Raw genomic sequence first — 16,126 nt, 5'->3', positions numbered from 1 at the left:
CTCCATAAAAAATCACTGGAAAATTCAGTTTAAAGATCACTAAGATTTTAAACATAAGAATGCACGTATATGAAAGTAGTTTTCAAGTGAGATTGACTTTTAAGAAGTACTCAGCGGCTAAGCCTTCCATCAAGTTATCACAAAATCATCAAAATATAACTCTTATTTCAAATTAATGATAATATTTTAAGCCTTCATGACTCAAATTTGTATCAATTAGTTTAAATATATTCCAAGGACTTACACGATGTGACCCAGGAGTTTTAGAAACACATCTTAGAGCGGCGCTGTCAAGTCCAAGTTGATTGTCTTAATTGCGCGAATTAACATATATTTACTAAAATTAAATTTCCAAGAAGCCGATCAAAATAAAAACAAGATCAGTCTGAAGACGTTGAAAGGCCAAAACAATCGGAGAGAAAGAGAAACCGCAAATTATTTTGGGAATATGTGTGTATCTTCGAGATACTTCTGCATCCCTGGGATGAGTGCACTTTGTTCCAATTACAACTGCGCCTCTTTAACACTTCATAATTAGAGCGGTCGCCATGAGATCACCGGGGCACAAAGTTGATATGCGAGATGTGCAAATTAATTTCAAAAATTTTCCGCTGAGACAAAGGTCCATACTGAGGTGAAAACTTGTTAAAGAAACGCGCCTGGAAACCGATTTGCCTCCATATCGCAAAACCACAAAGCGTTCACTGTGCCTCCGATTCGCGGGAAAAGACTGGCGACCAAAAAAAACGCAGAATCCGGGCGATCATGAATGAAAGTCAAGATCTGGCTGGTTATGCCGGAGTATGGGCGGCTTTAGGAGGTTAACTCTAGTGTGGGTTAACTCGATAACTCGGCGAGTTATAAAAATCACAAATTTTTTATTTTAATTATGAATTTATGAGGCATTCGGCGGGGGATGTGCGCAATATCTCCACATCTGCTCTCTAATTCTTCGCCTGAGTCAGCGAAATCTTGGTACTTTCAAATTCTAAAGTTCTCATATCTAGTACCTCCATAATTATATTATTTTATGAAATAACGAATCAAAGGAGACTGTCCATTACATTTAATACAAGCATAATATTTTACTGCCACACAAGGCGTATGCGTAATTTGGAGAGATTCAGATCGAAAGAAGCTTAGCATGTGACGAATAAAACTCTCACATTGCATATCAAATGCAAACGATCTTGATATTCTGCGGTCCGAGGCACAAGTGTACGTCATATGGAGCGTATGCTTAATGTGAAATAATCTTGGTAGACGGGCGCGTGTCCAGACCACATGCAATGATCCCGACAAATGCGTCACCGGAGGTGCAATGTTTATGGGCTTATTTTTGGCCAGAGTCGAGGAGTAAACAACCGCGCGAGAATTGCGTAGACAGCCCTTGCCAATGGTCAATATCGGTGGGGATCCGACTGGGGGACAGTCCCTGGGACACGCTCCCAAAACGAGCACAATTAATTAGAGTCTGGGCCGCTCGAAAACAATCGCCAGTCCAGCCGAAACGGAAGCCAGCTCCGAATCCGCGCCTAGAAACCGGCGACGAAGACCCCGGAGAGTGGCAAACCTGTCGGGCAATTAACAGATGCCGATAATTACGCGGAATCGCGCCTCGCCAGCGGACCCGGCCGAAGCTCCAGCGGCACAGTCGCTATAAAAGCGCTCCGATCTGCACTAATTAACTTTAAACGCGCGAAAGTCAGGCGAGGCACTGGAGTCACTATCCCAGAAGAGCTACAGCAGCAGGCCGTCTTCCCTTAGCCCCAAAAGCCTAAACCTAAAGATGCAGGTCCACCAGGCTGTGTTTGGAGCCGCCGTGCTCGGCATGCTGTTGGCCATCGGCTGCTCCCTGCCCGTTTTGGATGCCAGCTCCGGCATCGACAACGCCACCATCGAGGAGCTGAGGAACAGCGTCAACGATACGCCCAAGAATCTGTAAGCTCAGAAAGGATAGTTATATCCAATAATTGGGATTCCTCCTATACCTATAATATAAAAGTAGTAACAAATAAGCGATGCATTAGATTGTTTGAAAAAATCAATATTAGTTCACTATAGTCACAATATTAGCACGCATATTAATTTGTATTTTTAACTTAAAATAAATTGTGCAAATTGAAACAATATATGTTGAAAATGACGTATAAATCACCAGAATTAACTAATTTATATATTTTTGGTCACGTAGAAAGGCTTCTAACCGGTTCTTTTTTTCCTTCCAGCTATGTGGTCAAGGCGGTGGTCTATGAGATCGGCATCCTGACGGACGTGGGCGAGAATGACACCAGTTTCGAGAGCCAGGAACGCGTGGATCTGACCTTCTACGACACGCACAGCAACAAGAGTCACATTGACCTGGGCAACATCCCGCTGCCCATCCAGACCAATGTCACCGGTCAAGTGCTGACCGGCATCGCACCTGTGAATCTGGGAGCCTTCAGCAGCCCCCAGGAACTCCTGGAAACCCTGCCCCTCACCGGAAGCATTGTGAACATCACGCACAGCGACACCGCCTTCTATCAACTGAGCAGATCGAACACCAGTGCCGCGGACAAGCCGCAGATTCTGGATCAGGATGCGCTGGCCAAGCTCACGCACGCGGCCCAGTTGTTCCCGCCATCGTCGCAAATTGGCCAGTCGGTGCCAGTGAACCCAGCTGCCGATAACGAGGTGCCCCAGACGGAACCCGAGGATTAGGATTACTCCGCGGAATCTCATCGTGATGCAGTGCGTTGCTCTCCAAGCAATCTATAAATACGTATACTCTAGATCTACTTAGTTTTATGGCTTCACTTAAGTACCTACAGTGCTAGAAAAGACTGGACGAGGACGAGAGATCGGCAACATTGCCTTGGTCACATCACAAGGTTGGAATTTCACTTTTCTATGGCAAAGTAAAAATAAATTTCGCATTAGTGCTAGGTAAATGAGGCGTCTCTCTTCTATCCAACTGGTGTTATCTGGTCTTCGGATTGTGCGAGGTGGTCATAGTCATGTGAGTGGCGAATGCTAAAAGCATTCCCATCACTTCTCACCTCTGACGTCGGCGGATGGTGGAGTTGAGCAAAAAGTCGGAGGCCCGGCCGGAGCGCCATGGGGTGCAATGAAAATCTGCTCTGGTCGAAGCATTTTATATTAACTAAGTTTTTAATTTTCTCATTTTCAGTTTGTTTGTTGTTGTTTGCTTGGTTGGTTGGTTGTGTGGTTGTGGTTGTTATAACTGTAGTACATGGGGTCTTAGGTGGTAATAGATGATATATATTTTAATATTAATAGATAATGTGTAATATAAATATAATTTTAAACTTGTACACAAAAATTAAAATGTCGAACGTCTCGCCGTCTCGTCTCTCAGATCAGTTTAGAAGAGTCCTTCCCCCCACGCTTCGCTTCATGCAACTTCATCCTCTCTGCCTCATCATCATCATGACTGTTCGTACAAATAAGCTAGAAGATTCGAGAGAAGAACGAAGCGAGCGAGGCACGTCATCTATCTGCGGGGCGGGGACCTTTTCAAAATGTATATACATACTGCAACACACATTTGGATACTCGTAGTTCTCGTATAAATAGTTTAGTTTTTAACTAATTTACATAGTCATCATGCTGACGATGCGCTCTGGCGGCTTCTTCATAATATGCTTTAAATATAGTTAAATATATATGTATGTATGTGGTATATTTTAGTAGTAGCTACAACTTCAACTTATGTGCACACTCCAAAACGTATGTAACTAAAATCCGTAACTAGTATCTGTAGTGAATCTATGCCGTTAGCGTTATGTGTATCGCGTATCCTGTACCTGGTATGTTGGTGATTAAGCCGCAGCAAGTGCCGCTGGCTTGTCCCTCGTTTTATCAGGTCAGGTGGTCAACGACTTCAACGGCGACGGCTTTCCACTCTGCTTTTCCCTCCCCATCCGCCCCAATTTCTGATTATTATCTTGATCTTTATACCATCCGACTTACAGAAGTTAAAGGGCGGGACCGTGAGGCGCCAAGGTCGCGTTTGGCTTAAAAACGAAACTAATGTTAAAGCGCTGTCAATGCTGCAAACGTTGCGAGATTAGGTTTTTGGTTGATCCAACATGCTCTTTAATCTGCGAAGACAAAAACAAATTATTAAAATATTACTATAATGTTACTCTAAACATTTTCAAGCTATTGATCTGGGAAATCACGTACCTATGACATGACTCTCCATATTTGTGATGCGTGGCTTCGATGCGGGCTGTGGTATGATGGTGATCTCATCGTTGATCTTAAGCGGCTTCAGCAGAGAGTCATTGGCCGCTCCCAGCGAACTGCGCGACATCCCTGCCCCAGATCCTGACCCGCTGGACTGCCCACTGTTCTTCTTGCTGTCCATCGCCTTCCTGGCCACGGTACTGTGGGCGGTGTAAACATGTGTCTCAAACTGTTTGTACATGCCGAATGTCGCCGTGCAAACAGTGCACTTGTAGGATAGGTGAGCGGGCTTCAAGGTCATATGATGATCGCGCGACACGTGATTCAGCAGCTTCCATTGGTACATCTAAAGGTAGAGCAAGAGCAGCGAGATTTTAGACATTGTTTTCAGTGTTCATCTATACGAAAAACTCACCCTTCCACAGACTGGACAGCGACCAGCATCCTTGCCCTTGTTGGCAGCCTCCTGCATGGAACTTGTGACCAAGCCATGTGAGCCCAGCAAGTGTCGCTCCAAGCCCTGATCCGTGAAGAACCGGAACTGGCACTTTTGGCAATTCAAAGGCGGCCTATTGTAGATCATCTTGGGGTGAATCTGTTTCATACAAAGCATTTGTTAGCAAATGGGAAAATCGGGGAAAATGGAAACTCAGCTCTACCTTCACTTTGTGCATCCACTGCATGTGGTTGCGCAGCTGCTCCAGATCCTTGATGTACCCATCGCAGATCTCGCAAATAACAAATTGCGCCTTGTTGTTACCGCTGGGACTCTGGCCGGGCTTCATTCCTGCTGCCGCTTGGGGCGCCTTGCTGGACGAGGCACCCGCTCCGGCGCCCACCGAGCTCTGTCGAGGTAATGGCGTTATCGAGATGCTGGGCTGTCCGGCCATTGGCTTCTTGGACGCCTGTATAAATAGATCGATATTCTATTAAAACCGGTTTTTAATGGGAGAGTCTATTTTGGTACAGCTAAACATAAAAATTCAGGCTTGTATTCATGCCACACATTATAACATTTAAAACCTCAATTCCAATTAGTGTTGGGTAATCCTAGTTCAATTTGAGGAATAAGTTCGTTCGTTCGTTTAAAATCAATGAACTAGGTCGTTCATTTAGTTCAATCGTTCATTTTTTAAACTTGCTTAAAGGTGCTTCAAAAAAAAAAATGTTATGAATTTATTTCATACAATGCTGTCATTGAAAATTAATATTATTTATTCAATTTATGTCAAAAACACTTATACATAATAATAATATAGTAATTTTAATGCATTTATTTGATTTCTGAAAAGAGAATAGAGAAGTTTATTAGGGAACATTTTCAATAACATATGATAAAATTATGTTTATACCTGTGATCCATCTACATGTTGCTATGAAGGAACATTAGATTTTCCACTTTATTAGGTTTTAGTAGCATCCGTCTTTTTCGGATGATTTCCCCAGCACTTGAAAATAGGCGTTCGCAAGGAACTGATGTAGCCATAAGGCATAGTCGCTTAAGGCTGTAAGAATATAGATGCGGATACAATTTCTTTCTTTGTTCCCACCAAACCAAAGGGTCAGCAGTCCTCAGTATAAATTCCTCTTCGAGGTATTTTTCCATCTCTTTCTCGGCAGAACCGGTAGTGTTTGCAGCCTTTGTCGTGTTCTTGAACTCACTGTCAAAATCACACCAAACCGAACTCTGATTGGCTGAATTAGTTTCAAACGCAGGTGATTCGAATTCATAATTTTCGCTGTTGAGACGAATTGGAGTTACTTTCCTTTTAAGATTACAAACAGCTTTTTCGTATTCTTCTTTTGACTTGAACCAACGACCTTTAAATCGAGGATCTAAAATGTTACTCTCTGCGTAGAGTTCGTTACTTTCCAGCTTGCAAAATCGTCGATTCATCTCAGCTTTTAGAACTGCAACAAGTGCAGCAACACATTTATCCTTAGGCGTTTTGTTATTCAAACAGTTCTGTAGCAAAATCGCAAGAACTATAACCTTTGAAAGGGTTACATTCTTTTCTGCTGATATTTCTTCTGTTACCTCCATGAATGGTTTTAATATAGGCAGTAACTCTTCTACTATCGCCCACTCATTCTGAGATAAGTTTAATTCAGAACGCAGAGTAGAAAGTGTTAATATAAGAGCATCTTTCAACACAACAAGCCTTTCTAGCATTTTAAAAGTTGAATTCCAACGAGTTGACACATCTTGAATCAATTTGAGATCGGGCAAGTTCAATTGGGTTTGAGGTGACTTCAGCTTCTTAAGGCCGAAAGTGCTACGATTGAAAAACTCCACAATGAGTTTGACTTTGTTTTGTACAACGCTGATTTTGCGGAGTCCTTTTTGCACAATTAGGTTCAAGCTATGTGCAAAACATGGTATATGTGGCCAATTTCCTGTTTTAATGGCATTGACAATATTTGCAGCATTATCGGAAACCACAGCAGATATTTTGTTCTCTATACTCCATCTTTCTGCTATTTTTTGTAAAAATGCGCACAGATTTTGACCACTGTGCTGCTCAACGAATGCCTCGCATGCAATCATATGTGAGCTCATAACAGTTGCCTCACTCTCAATAAAATGAGCTGTAACAGCAATATAACTTTCATTTGCAAGAGAGGTCCAACAATCCGTTGTCAAACAAACTGCAGATGCCAGCTCCATTTTTTCTTTGACGCTACCAACAATTTCGTCCCGAAGCTTTGGAAGAAGCACGTTGGACAGCGTTTTTCGAGTGGGCATCTTGTATCCGGGGCAATTAGACACATCATCTATGAGCTGCTTGAAATCAGGCTCTTCTACCATTCGCAATGCATGATGACCTTTTGAAATCATACGAACTAGTTGCCTATCAATTTTCTCAGCTTTCCCGGCAGCCGGTGGTCGTTGAATGAACGAAGTTATTACTTGCTGTTGGGGTCCAATTATCTGAGGAGTCTATGTTAAAAGAAATCTAGAATTTAGTAAGCCTACTTAAATGAATAAATCAAAATATTATGTTTACATTTGCTTCCTGTCGGCTTTCATTGGTTTGGCGCTTTGTTTCCTCCAAAGCTGCTGGGTGCTTATTTTTAAGGTGACGCGATAAGTTTCCTTGCGATCCACCAGCCACACTAAGCACAGTTTTGCAGTATTTGCATTTAGCACTCTTCTCATCCACTGAATCAAAGAAATTCCAAACTTTGCTATGCTTTCGTTTTGAAGCCATAGATACGCACAAACTTGTAAACCGTAGTTTTAAATGTATGCGAAAATTAATCAGCTTATTCGATAAGCGAACTTTCGAACTAAATGAACTAAGACCAACCTATCGAACTAAGTGAACTCAGACCGACCTATCGAACTAAGTGAACTCAGACCGACCTATCGAACTAAGTGAACAACGAACGAACGATCAGGGTAAGAGATCAAAATGAACGACGTGAACTAAGTGAACTATATTGAACTAAGTGAACTAAATTGAACTATCGAACTATATTGAACTATAAAGGCAGACATAGTTCGTTCGTTCAGTTTGGTGAATAGTTCAATTTAGTTCGTTCGTTCACGAACGACACAACACTAATTCCAATGTTTAAATAATTAAAAAAACGTAGTTTACCTGAACAAGCTGTCCGGCTGCCAGCTGATAGCTATTGGGCAACGAGAGTCCCGCACTCATAGCATTGCCTCCACGCACCGGCGCAGGATTTCGCACCATGTTCTGTTTGGGTGGCTGCGGGGCTCGCTGACGCATCTTGGCCGCATTCTGGGCGGCTAACGCGGCTGCCTGAAGGTTATTCCTCGCCTGTGCCGCCGCTTGCTGCTGCTGAATGTTGGCCAGAGCGGCCTTTTGTGCCGCCGCCTGTGCAGCCATAGCCTGGAAGGGATTAAACCGATTATAAACAGATTGCAAAAGACTCAGATGTAGATATTCCTACCTGATAGGCGGTGGCAGTGCCCACAAGACCATGACGTGGCTTAATGCGCGGTATCTTGGCCGGTGCCTCCCAGTCGTTCGGCGGCGCCAGGTTAAGCTCCGGCCGGAACTTCTTAGCGCATACGGGCTGATGTCGGGCCAGCTTTGCCTTGCCATTATCCTCGAAGCCGCAGTTGGGACACTGGTGGTAGGGCAGTGGCTTTATAAGGCGCGCCTTTATGTTGTGCACCGCCTCCATGTGGTAGACAATCTCCGTGGCGTTCCGTATCTCAAACGTGCAGAAGTTACACTTGTACAGCACTCCGTTCATGTGCGGCGTCTCGTAGTGATTAGCCATCGCCATGGCGGACTCCGACTTAAAGTTGCAGAACTCGCATCGCTTCATCCGGAACTTGAAGGGCGCGTTTTTCGTCTTGGACGCCTGCAGGTTGCCAGAGAGCGCATTGATGGCCATCTCAAACTCCTTGGAATTTTGCACCTGCGCCTTGCGCATCTTGCGCTTCTGCAGACGCAGCAGATCCGACTGCACGTACTCCTGCACCAGACCCACGCCAATGTCCATGAAGAACTTGCCCAACGGACTCTCAAAATAGTTCTCCTGTCCCGGCTTGTTGCCGCCCGGATTGTTTACCGACACTCCGCCCGCTGTTGCCAAGGCAGCGGCAGGCTTGATGGCCACTTTCAAGGCGCTCAAGTCATCGTTTGCCTCCTTGATCAGCACCTTAGTCCGCACGCCCGACTCCGAGTCGTCATCGTCGTCTTCGTCGTCATCATCGTCTGACTGCTCCGACCAGGACTCGTCGTCACCTCGCTTTTTCTTTTTCTTTTTGCCGCTTTCATCGGCCTGATCCGCTGGCTTGTCCTCTTTGTTTTGCTCGGTCATCATGTCGAACTCGTCGCCCTTGTCTGCCTCGGCCAAATCCTCAGCCGACAGTGCATACTTGGTCTCAATTGCCTTGACGACCTCGCAGATGTTTTCGCGCGGTGGCTTTTCATAGATGTAGGGTACAATGAAGGAGGGCGCTTCCAGGACAAACATGTCGTCAGTGAGACCGGGCAGCAGGTTGGCGTTATTGGTCATGCTCGGCAGCCCGGTAAGCGATAACGTAGGCTGATTCAGCTGCACTGGACTGGCGCTCATGCCGCCCGCCATGGGAACTAGCTTAGGCGGCACAACACCCAGATTGGTGGCCGCTCCCGTCACAGCATTCGTTATGGTCACCGGGTAGATAGAATCTCGGGGACCCGACACAGAGCTCGGACTGCCATCGAGAGGCATTAACGAGCGGGCATCCTTGATGGTCAGCTGGCCCATTCCCGAGGGCGTTGAACTTCGCTGTCTCTTATGGCTGGGCTGTTGAAGCTGCAGGTCATCTAGGTCGCTCTTGCGCTTGCCGCTGGGCGAAATACTTAGCGGTGTGTCATCTTCAATCACGACGCAGTCGTCGTCATCATCATCATCCTCATTATCCAGAACGGGCGGTGGCGGGGTGGCCTTGACAACTGGCGGGAGCTTCTTTACTGGCGGCGGTGGAGCTGGGGACTCCGTATCCGAATCGGAGGGTATCAGAACAGCATCGTCGGAGGATTCACCACCACTGGAGGAAGCCGGTTTGTCTGCCTTTTCGGTGGGCTTCGCCGGTTCCTTGTGCTCCGTAATATCCTCCATGTCCTCGTCACTATCCTCGTCCAGGTTAACCACACCACCATCGGAGGGAGCTATTGCCGCCCTAGCCTCTGCTAAGCTGGCTTGGCCATTCTCCTTCTGCTTGGGACTGGCTCCAAACCCATTCTCCTGCTTCGCTGGGGGCTCTTCCTCTACGACTCCTTCGCTGGCCACGCTCTCCTCGCCATCTAGATGCGGTTTCTTCCCGCTGACCAGTTCATCCTCAGGAACTGTGACTGCTCCCAGGGGATCTTCGGCCTCGCAGCTGTTTTCCGCTGTGCTACCGATCTTTTGGGCATCGTCTTCGTTCTCTGGCTCATGATCGCCATCTCCGTTTGTGGTAGCCTCCTCTTCCTCGTCTTCTTCATCCAGTTTGGGCTCCTTTGAGCTGCTGCTGGTAATCTGTGAGTCTTCGTCGTCGTTCTCCACTTCGTTTTCCTCCACGTCTTCGGAACCGTCCACCTCCATTATCTCGTCGGCCACTGGAGCTTGTGGAGATGCCTGGGCCACATCCTCTATAACGATGTCCTTGCCGCTCGCGGCAAGCAGCTCGAGCTTTTCATTGGAAGGAGCCTCCGCCATGTGCTCATCATCCTCCTGCTGCTCCTCGACCACCTGCTCTTCCTCGTCCTCCACAGTTGTGACCTGCTGCTCAACATCATCTGCTGATGGTTTACTCTGTTTTGGGGAACTTGATGCGCTGGCAAGCTTTGTCGTGGGCTCGGCCACGCCCTCCGGCAAAACGACATCGACTTCAGTCATTTGAGGTCCGTTCTCTGCTCCGTGGAATGTGCCCAAGTCGGTTTTTCTTCCAGCTGTTTGTGTTTCTGCAAGAGACATAATAAAATTGAAGAATTATCAAAACTGACTTGGGAATTTAAATTTTTACTTAATTTTACTTAATGGCAGCAAAATGGCAAAAAATTGGCACGTAAAAGAAAACTAAAGTATCAAAAAGCAACGAATGAGCAGCACAAAGCGCAGCGGTCGAAGAGTAAAAATAAAAAGAGCTACAACTGCAGAAAGAGGACGGCGAAGGGGCGAGACGGGCCGAAAAATTAACAATCACCGAAAAATATTTGAAAATCTAGGTGAATTAAGAAGGTGAACTCAAGAAAAGGCGGACCAAAGACAGGGCAGCAGTGGCAGGGCACGGGGAGCGGGGGAAGTTGAAAGAATGGTTTGATACAAAATGGCTGCCATATTGGATTAAAACTAAAATACAATTTAATATGTAATGTAAGTATGTAAATGGCTTTACACTGCGAGAAAAAAGAGAAATGCAGGACCGGGGGAGTTATGGTTTGCCGATATATGTAATTTATATACAGTGGCATTAACACACTTGCCTATATATTAAACATATATTTATATATGTTTATGTGAAATGTTTGTATGTACAAACGAACAGTTACCGAGCAGAGCCAACAAAACGATTGACATACATACAGACACAAACACACACACACCGCCTGCACACACAAATATACAATCTATATATACGGCACATATATATTTGTATGCTTGTAAGCACAGGGGGAGGGACGCAGGGCGGGGGGCGGCACGGATGACGACGTTTGGCTTTAGCTTTATTTTTTGTAGTTGTTTTTGTTGCTCGGCTGGCGGCGTGGTGGAGTATACTACCGCTGTTGTTGCTGCTGTTGTTGTTGTTGTACTTTTTGGTACAGGAGCGTGTTTTTGCGCTAGTGTTTGTCCCTGTGTGCGTGTGTGTGCGGCGCTTGCTTGCGTATGTGTGTGTATTTTTTCTGCTGCTATGTTGGATCTCACCTTTTCAATATTCTAGGTTTCTTTCATACTAAAGACGATTTTCAGCGGCATTTAGCTTTGTTTTTGTTTCTTGGCGGCACTTACATTCACATTTTCCCCTCACAATCGGCAGGTTGTTGTTTTGTTTCGCCTCCCTTTTGATCCCTTGATCACAATAAACAAAAAACAGTGCTGCCAATTAATGAAAGATCGTCTTCTTGCGAAATAACCAGGGAAAATCCGAAAATTTTGCGTGGGGTTTTTTTTAATTGGAGAAAAAAAACTGAGCAGAAAGAACGCCGAAGGCGGAGACACAAGAGACGAGCGAACGAACAAGCAGGCAAGGCAAACTGGAAATGTGTGAGGCGGAAAAAGCAAAAACAGAGTTGCAACGAACAGCAGGGCGCGCGCAGGGTTGCACGGCTTATCGGTTATCGATTGCCGGCCATCGATAGCGAGCCACCCAAAGGTGCCAATTGCTAATTTCGCAATTAATTTTGAAATTAATTCATATATTCGCTCATTTTCCTTCTCTAGTAACGGTAATAGCTTTTACATTGCCGGCTATGGAGAGGGCTCTCTCTCATTTGAACGCCTCTCAAAAATAGCGAATAAGCGTGTGAAGCGCATGGCCCGCACACATGGGCCTTTGTGCATGTATGTGTGTGTGTGTGTGTGCATGAATGGAATGGCGTGGAATGGGAGGGAAAACAAATTTGACAATTGTACGCGCGCCACGAACGAAATGAACAAAACAAAACTGAAACGGCATTGCTTGTCGCCGGTTTTACTTTGATGGATTTATGCGAATCGGCATGTGCGGAAATTCAAACAGAGCGCGCGAAAAAATCTAGATGGCTATCGCAGATAAATATGGCAAATTGCAACTCCCCCGCCGCCGCACCCCTCTCACCAACACACTCACTCATACTAGCACACACACTAGCGTCTTAAACTGTATACTCATCACGATACTTTTGCTGATGCTTCTTCTTTCTCCTTCAACTTATTTCAGATTACGCTGTCCCTCTCTTTCGCACCCACGGCCCCGGGGTATATACAATCGTACATACCTATCTATATGTATACATACAACTAAATATGTATGTCCGTATGTAAGTCGCCCTATGCATGTGTGCGTGTGTGTGTGTGTCTGTGCGATTTGGTCTATATGCAAGTACAAAATTTGAAAGTAACCCGCTTCTGGCGCATTTTCCATCCCCGTCCCCTGACCCCTGCCCACCTCCTCCCCCGTGATCGACAACTTGGTAGAGGTCGAAGGGCATCCGGAGCAAGGAGCAAGCCACCTAACCAATCGCCATCATCATTAAAGACCCCGAACTCAAACCCAAACCGCAACTATCGCCGCACTTTATGTTATACATACACGTGACCCTTTTCGATATCGAGTAAATTAGCCAATTCATATTTTCCAGTGCAAATTCACAAAGTTAAGCGGAAATTACTGTGGCAGTTGGAGTCTTAATATCTTAGAAGTTAAGACAATTAGATCTAAAGTGAAGATACAAGATACTAATTTAAGAGATTGATCGCAGTCCCCAAATGTATTTAAAAGGACTACACTACTTTTCTTCTAGTCAGGTGATTAAATTATAAGAAATTAGGTATCAGTTTAGATATTCCAGTTGTCCGAGGACTTGCTCTAGCAAAATTCGGACTTCGATCAACATTTAAGATCAATCTGTATTGGGATTGAATATTAATTAAATGAAATGGAAAAATGCAACATTTGCTAAATAAAATAAAAGAAAATAATTATGTTGTTTTCACCACAAATATTAGGATCTGAGTCACAAATACTTTTCCAAGTTGTATGATTCACGTAAAGTACATTACGTGTTAATAATAAATATAATTAGTATGTTAATTATTTACTTAAAACGTGTAACACTTATTTGAAAACATAAATTGACAATAAATTTTGAAGTGCTTTAAGGAAAAAATCATATGTTGTAGGTATCTAAGGGATCTTTCAAGAATTCTATAATTATTTTTACGATCGACGTGTCAAAATCATGATCTAATCTCAATGATTCATTTCTAAATAACAATAAATAGGCAATACATGCATATGTTTGCAAAAACTCAAATATATACTATATAATTTAGCTTTAACTTAGGAAATGTTGTATACAGTTTGGTTCTTTAGTGAAAAATCTACAATCTATAACGACCGCGTCATTTCGAGTTGGGTTCTGATACATACATATGGAAACCCCATTATTAAACTCATAATATTCACATGGCAGCAAAGAAATTCAAAGCGTAGTTAACAATCGCTTACAGTTTTTGACCTGAATTTCTCACCTTAATCATTCGCTGCAGGTTAACTTGGTTGGTGCAACTTATAGCCAAATAACTAAGGTCTGATCTTCAATCCTTGGGCGTCTCGTCCTCCTCGTCCTCGTTGAAGGACAGCTTGCTACTGGCGGCCTTGGACTTCTTGCTCTTGGATGTGCTGGATTTTTCGGACTTCCTGTTGGTTTCAGATTGGGACTCTTTTTTCTCGATGTTGGGCTGCTTGACACGCTGTTTGAAGACTATTGGCTGCGTCAGATCCGCTCGCTTTTCGGCTAATTCTGGAAGATTGAAAATGGGAGTTAGTTATGCTCAGAAATCATCTGTACTTATTATGATCGTAGTTAAACTTATACGTCAGACATAATTAACAAATTATAGGGAGCAATGAAGTTATGTAAATCTATCTATCTATGATCCGATTATAAAATTGCCAGAGCTCTAATGGAAATCGAAAGGTGACTAGAATTCCGGTGCCTGCAATTCATTATTGGATTGGAAAATGTATCTGGGTTTTAAAAACTGCAGCATGACAAAGGGGGGGAAATCAGAACAAGCCACCCACCGACCCCCCTTTTCCAAACAGCACCCACAAGATGTTTTTCTCGGCCCTGGGAAGCCCGCCCCTTCGCCCGCCGCTCCCGCTTCACGCCCCCTCCTGCTCCACCCACTGATTCGCAACCCGCCCCCGCGTTTCCCCTCAGCCCCTTCTTCCTCGCCTACCCCCTCCCCGCAGCGGCTTTAGCCACCGCCACCACGTCGTCAAGCCACTTTGGCCCGCTCTTTTTCTCTTTGCTCGCCTGCTTCGTTCATCATTGTCTCTCCGCTTTGCCCGCCTCCTTCATCCGTTCGTTCTTGCACACGTTGTTTTCACCCGATTTTCTGCGCTCTTCCAAGTGGGGCTGAAGGGGGCAGGGGGGCGAGCGGAAGAGGCGGACAAAGCGAGCGGCGGCAGCTGCTGTTGTTAACTTCTTTGCCGGCTGCTTTATCGCCCCGCCCGCTTTGCCAACGATTTTCATCACATGCTCTGCTTTGGCGGAGCCCCCAATGAAAATGTCAGTGTGTATGCCTCGTCGGCTAGCTGCTGCGGGTGTGTGTGTCTGTGTGAGGGCTGCTCCGCTGGGCAAAAAAGGGAATCTTTAGGACGGAAATGACCAAGATTGCTATGGCAACATGGGGCTTTAAAAAGATTGAAAAACAGAAGGTGCTCTTCGAAAAAAAACACCTACTTCTTGCAACAAACGGCTGTTTTCGCACTACCGTTAGATTTTCATTGGCAAAAATGCACAAGCACACGCGCGCACTCATACATAAGCAACGGTATATACGCAGTTATGTACATATATATGATTTAGATATATGTAACGCCGGGCAGAAGAAGACAACCGCTCGATTCTGACTGAAAAGTTAAACTGAAAGACAAACTACAACATCCTACCTACGCACACACGTGCAACTGCCGCCGCCGCCACCGTGGGCTATGTGCATGCATGTGTGTGTGCGAGCGTGTAAGTATGTATGTACTACAGCGATATGTATGTATGCATGTTTGTACATATGTACCGACCTTTGGAGGCCAACAGTTTCTCCGTTTTGGCCTCTTCGGCGGAGAGATCACCCGGCCTAAGGACGACCACCTGCGGCTGTTCGTCCTCCCGCGAATCCTCCTCAGAATCGTAGTCCTCCTGGTCCTGCGGATCCAATCGCTGACGCTAACCAATGATTATCCGCATTAGAATGCTGCAGAGACCTTCCACGAAAAACTCACCTTGGTCTCTACGGTCGGTCCCTCCTTGTAGCCAATTTCAGCCTTCAACTTGGCCAGAAAACTAGGTTCTTGCGGCTTTACGTACGTTATGTTGCGCTTGGACATATCAGATATGGCGGCTATATCATTGCACTTCTCGGCCGATTTAGCAGCTGTTTTTGCACTTTTTATTTACCACAAATGTCGATAAGAAAAACATATGCTTATCAAGCAGTGTGGGGAAGCGCGCGTTGACAATACTAAATCGATTACAACTGCTATACTTTTAAATAAAGTTAGACAATTGTAAATCCAATATAAATAGTTATAATGTTAAAGTTTAAGCTTGCTCTTTTAATACTTTTAGTCCCAATTTTAGAGTCCTTGTTATATTAATCGATAACATTGATAAGTAACAGCTGTACTGCCGTGTGCAAAGTGCTGCCCATAAAAATTGCAGATGGGCAGCACTGTTAAGCAAAAGCGGTTACTTTTTGAAAATGGTTCCTG

At 44.9% G+C, this 16,126-nt stretch overlaps 4 protein-coding genes and 1 long non-coding RNA gene across 8 annotated transcripts; 2 read left to right on the top strand and 3 right to left on the bottom strand.

The window, feature by feature from the left end:
• The first annotated feature begins 1,681 nt into the window (after nt 1-1,681).
• On the top strand, nt 1,682-2,933 carry LOC6610503. The gene is made up of 2 exons (XM_002035047.2): nt 1,682-1,941; nt 2,229-2,933. Exons 1-2 carry the CDS (start codon nt 1,790-1,792, stop codon nt 2,701-2,703), a joined length of 627 nt encoding a protein of 208 aa, XP_002035083.1. The 5' UTR covers nt 1,682-1,789; the 3' UTR covers nt 2,704-2,933.
• On the bottom strand, nt 2,812-10,568 carry LOC6610502. 2 transcript variants are annotated; one of them, XR_004361865.1, is made up of 7 exons: nt 8,119-10,568; nt 7,800-8,057; nt 4,854-5,099; nt 4,610-4,789; nt 4,192-4,540; nt 3,976-4,106; nt 2,812-2,890 (listed from the first exon to the last, which is right to left on the bottom strand). XR_004361865.1 is itself a non-coding variant. In XM_002035046.2 (6 exons), exons 1-6 carry the CDS (start codon nt 10,543-10,545, stop codon nt 4,102-4,104), a joined length of 3,465 nt encoding a protein of 1,154 aa, XP_002035082.1. In that variant the 5' UTR covers nt 10,546-10,568; the 3' UTR covers nt 3,671-4,101. The 2 variants fall into 2 exon arrangements, 1 of the variants encoding a protein (XP_002035082.1); XM_002035046.2 differs by lacking the exon at nt 2,812-2,890 and having other exon boundaries at nt 3,671-4,106.
• LOC116801232 (zinc finger BED domain-containing protein 1-like) lies at nt 5,370-7,775 on the bottom strand. 2 transcript variants are annotated; one of them, XM_032719457.1, is made up of 4 exons: nt 7,534-7,774; nt 7,203-7,357; nt 5,547-7,135; nt 5,370-5,478 (listed from the first exon to the last, which is right to left on the bottom strand). In XM_032719457.1, exon 3 carries the CDS (start codon nt 7,031-7,033, stop codon nt 5,558-5,560), a length of 1,476 nt encoding a protein of 491 aa, XP_032575348.1. In that variant the 5' UTR covers nt 7,034-7,135; nt 7,203-7,357; nt 7,534-7,774; the 3' UTR covers nt 5,370-5,478; nt 5,547-5,557. The 2 variants fall into 2 exon arrangements, with proteins under 2 accessions (XP_032575348.1, XP_032575346.1); XM_032719455.1 differs by having other exon boundaries at nt 7,203-7,775.
• Nucleotides 10,552-15,836, bottom strand: LOC6610501 (uncharacterized protein KIAA1143). 2 transcript variants are annotated; one of them, XR_004361866.1, is made up of 4 exons: nt 15,638-15,836; nt 15,437-15,581; nt 13,879-14,150; nt 10,552-10,610 (listed from the first exon to the last, which is right to left on the bottom strand). XR_004361866.1 is itself a non-coding variant. In XM_002035045.2 (3 exons), exons 1-3 carry the CDS (start codon nt 15,740-15,742, stop codon nt 13,945-13,947), a joined length of 456 nt encoding a protein of 151 aa, XP_002035081.1. In that variant the 5' UTR covers nt 15,743-15,836; the 3' UTR covers nt 13,381-13,944. The 2 variants fall into 2 exon arrangements, 1 of the variants encoding a protein (XP_002035081.1); XM_002035045.2 differs by lacking the exon at nt 10,552-10,610 and having other exon boundaries at nt 13,381-14,150.
• LOC116801233 lies at nt 12,043-13,060 on the top strand. The gene is made up of 3 exons (XR_004361867.1): nt 12,043-12,092; nt 12,566-12,665; nt 12,987-13,060. It is a non-coding gene; the product is annotated as an uncharacterized LOC116801233 (long non-coding RNA).
• Nucleotides 15,837-16,126: the final 290 nt, after the last annotated feature.

This window comes from Drosophila sechellia, chromosome 3L (genome assembly GCF_004382195.2).
Source record: "Drosophila sechellia strain sech25 chromosome 3L, ASM438219v1, whole genome shotgun sequence".
Lineage (NCBI taxonomy): Eukaryota > Metazoa > Arthropoda > Insecta > Diptera > Drosophilidae > Drosophila > Drosophila sechellia.
The sequence above is the reverse complement of the archived record's forward strand: the minus strand, read 5'-3'. Positions and strand labels throughout refer to the sequence as shown.

Coding starts and splice junctions, on each gene's coding strand:
- LOC6610503 (XM_002035047.2), top strand. CDS start 1,790: ATGCAGGTCCACCAGGCTGTGTTTGGAGCCGCCGTGCTCGGCATGCTG. Junction 1,942..2,228: donor AACGATACGCCCAAGAATCT/GTAAGCTCAGAA, acceptor TTTTCCTTCCAG/CTATGTGGTCAAGGCGGTGG.
- LOC116801232 (XM_032719455.1), bottom strand. CDS start 7,406: ATGGCTTCAAAACGAAAGCATAGCAAAGTTTGGAATTTCTTTGATTCA. Junction 7,136..7,202: donor AAAGCCGACAGGAAGCAAAT/GTAAACATAATA, acceptor CTTTTAACATAG/ACTCCTCAGATAATTGGACC.
- LOC6610502 (XM_002035046.2), bottom strand. CDS start 10,545: ATGACTGAAGTCGATGTCGTTTTGCCGGAGGGCGTGGCCGAGCCCACG. Junction 5,100..7,799: donor CAGCCGGACAGCTTGTTCAG/GTAAACTACGTT, acceptor CTATTTATACAG/GCGTCCAAGAAGCCAATGGC. Junction 4,541..4,609: donor GCTGTCCAGTCTGTGGAAGG/GTGAGTTTTTCG, acceptor CTCTACCTTTAG/ATGTACCAATGGAAGCTGCT.
- LOC6610501 (XM_002035045.2), bottom strand. CDS start 15,742: ATGTCCAAGCGCAACATAACGTACGTAAAGCCGCAAGAACCTAGTTTT. Junction 15,582..15,637: donor GACCGACCGTAGAGACCAAG/GTGAGTTTTTCG, acceptor ATCATTGGTTAG/CGTCAGCGATTGGATCCGCA. Junction 14,151..15,436: donor GAAACTGTTGGCCTCCAAAG/GTCGGTACATAT, acceptor TCAATCTTCCAG/AATTAGCCGAAAAGCGAGCG.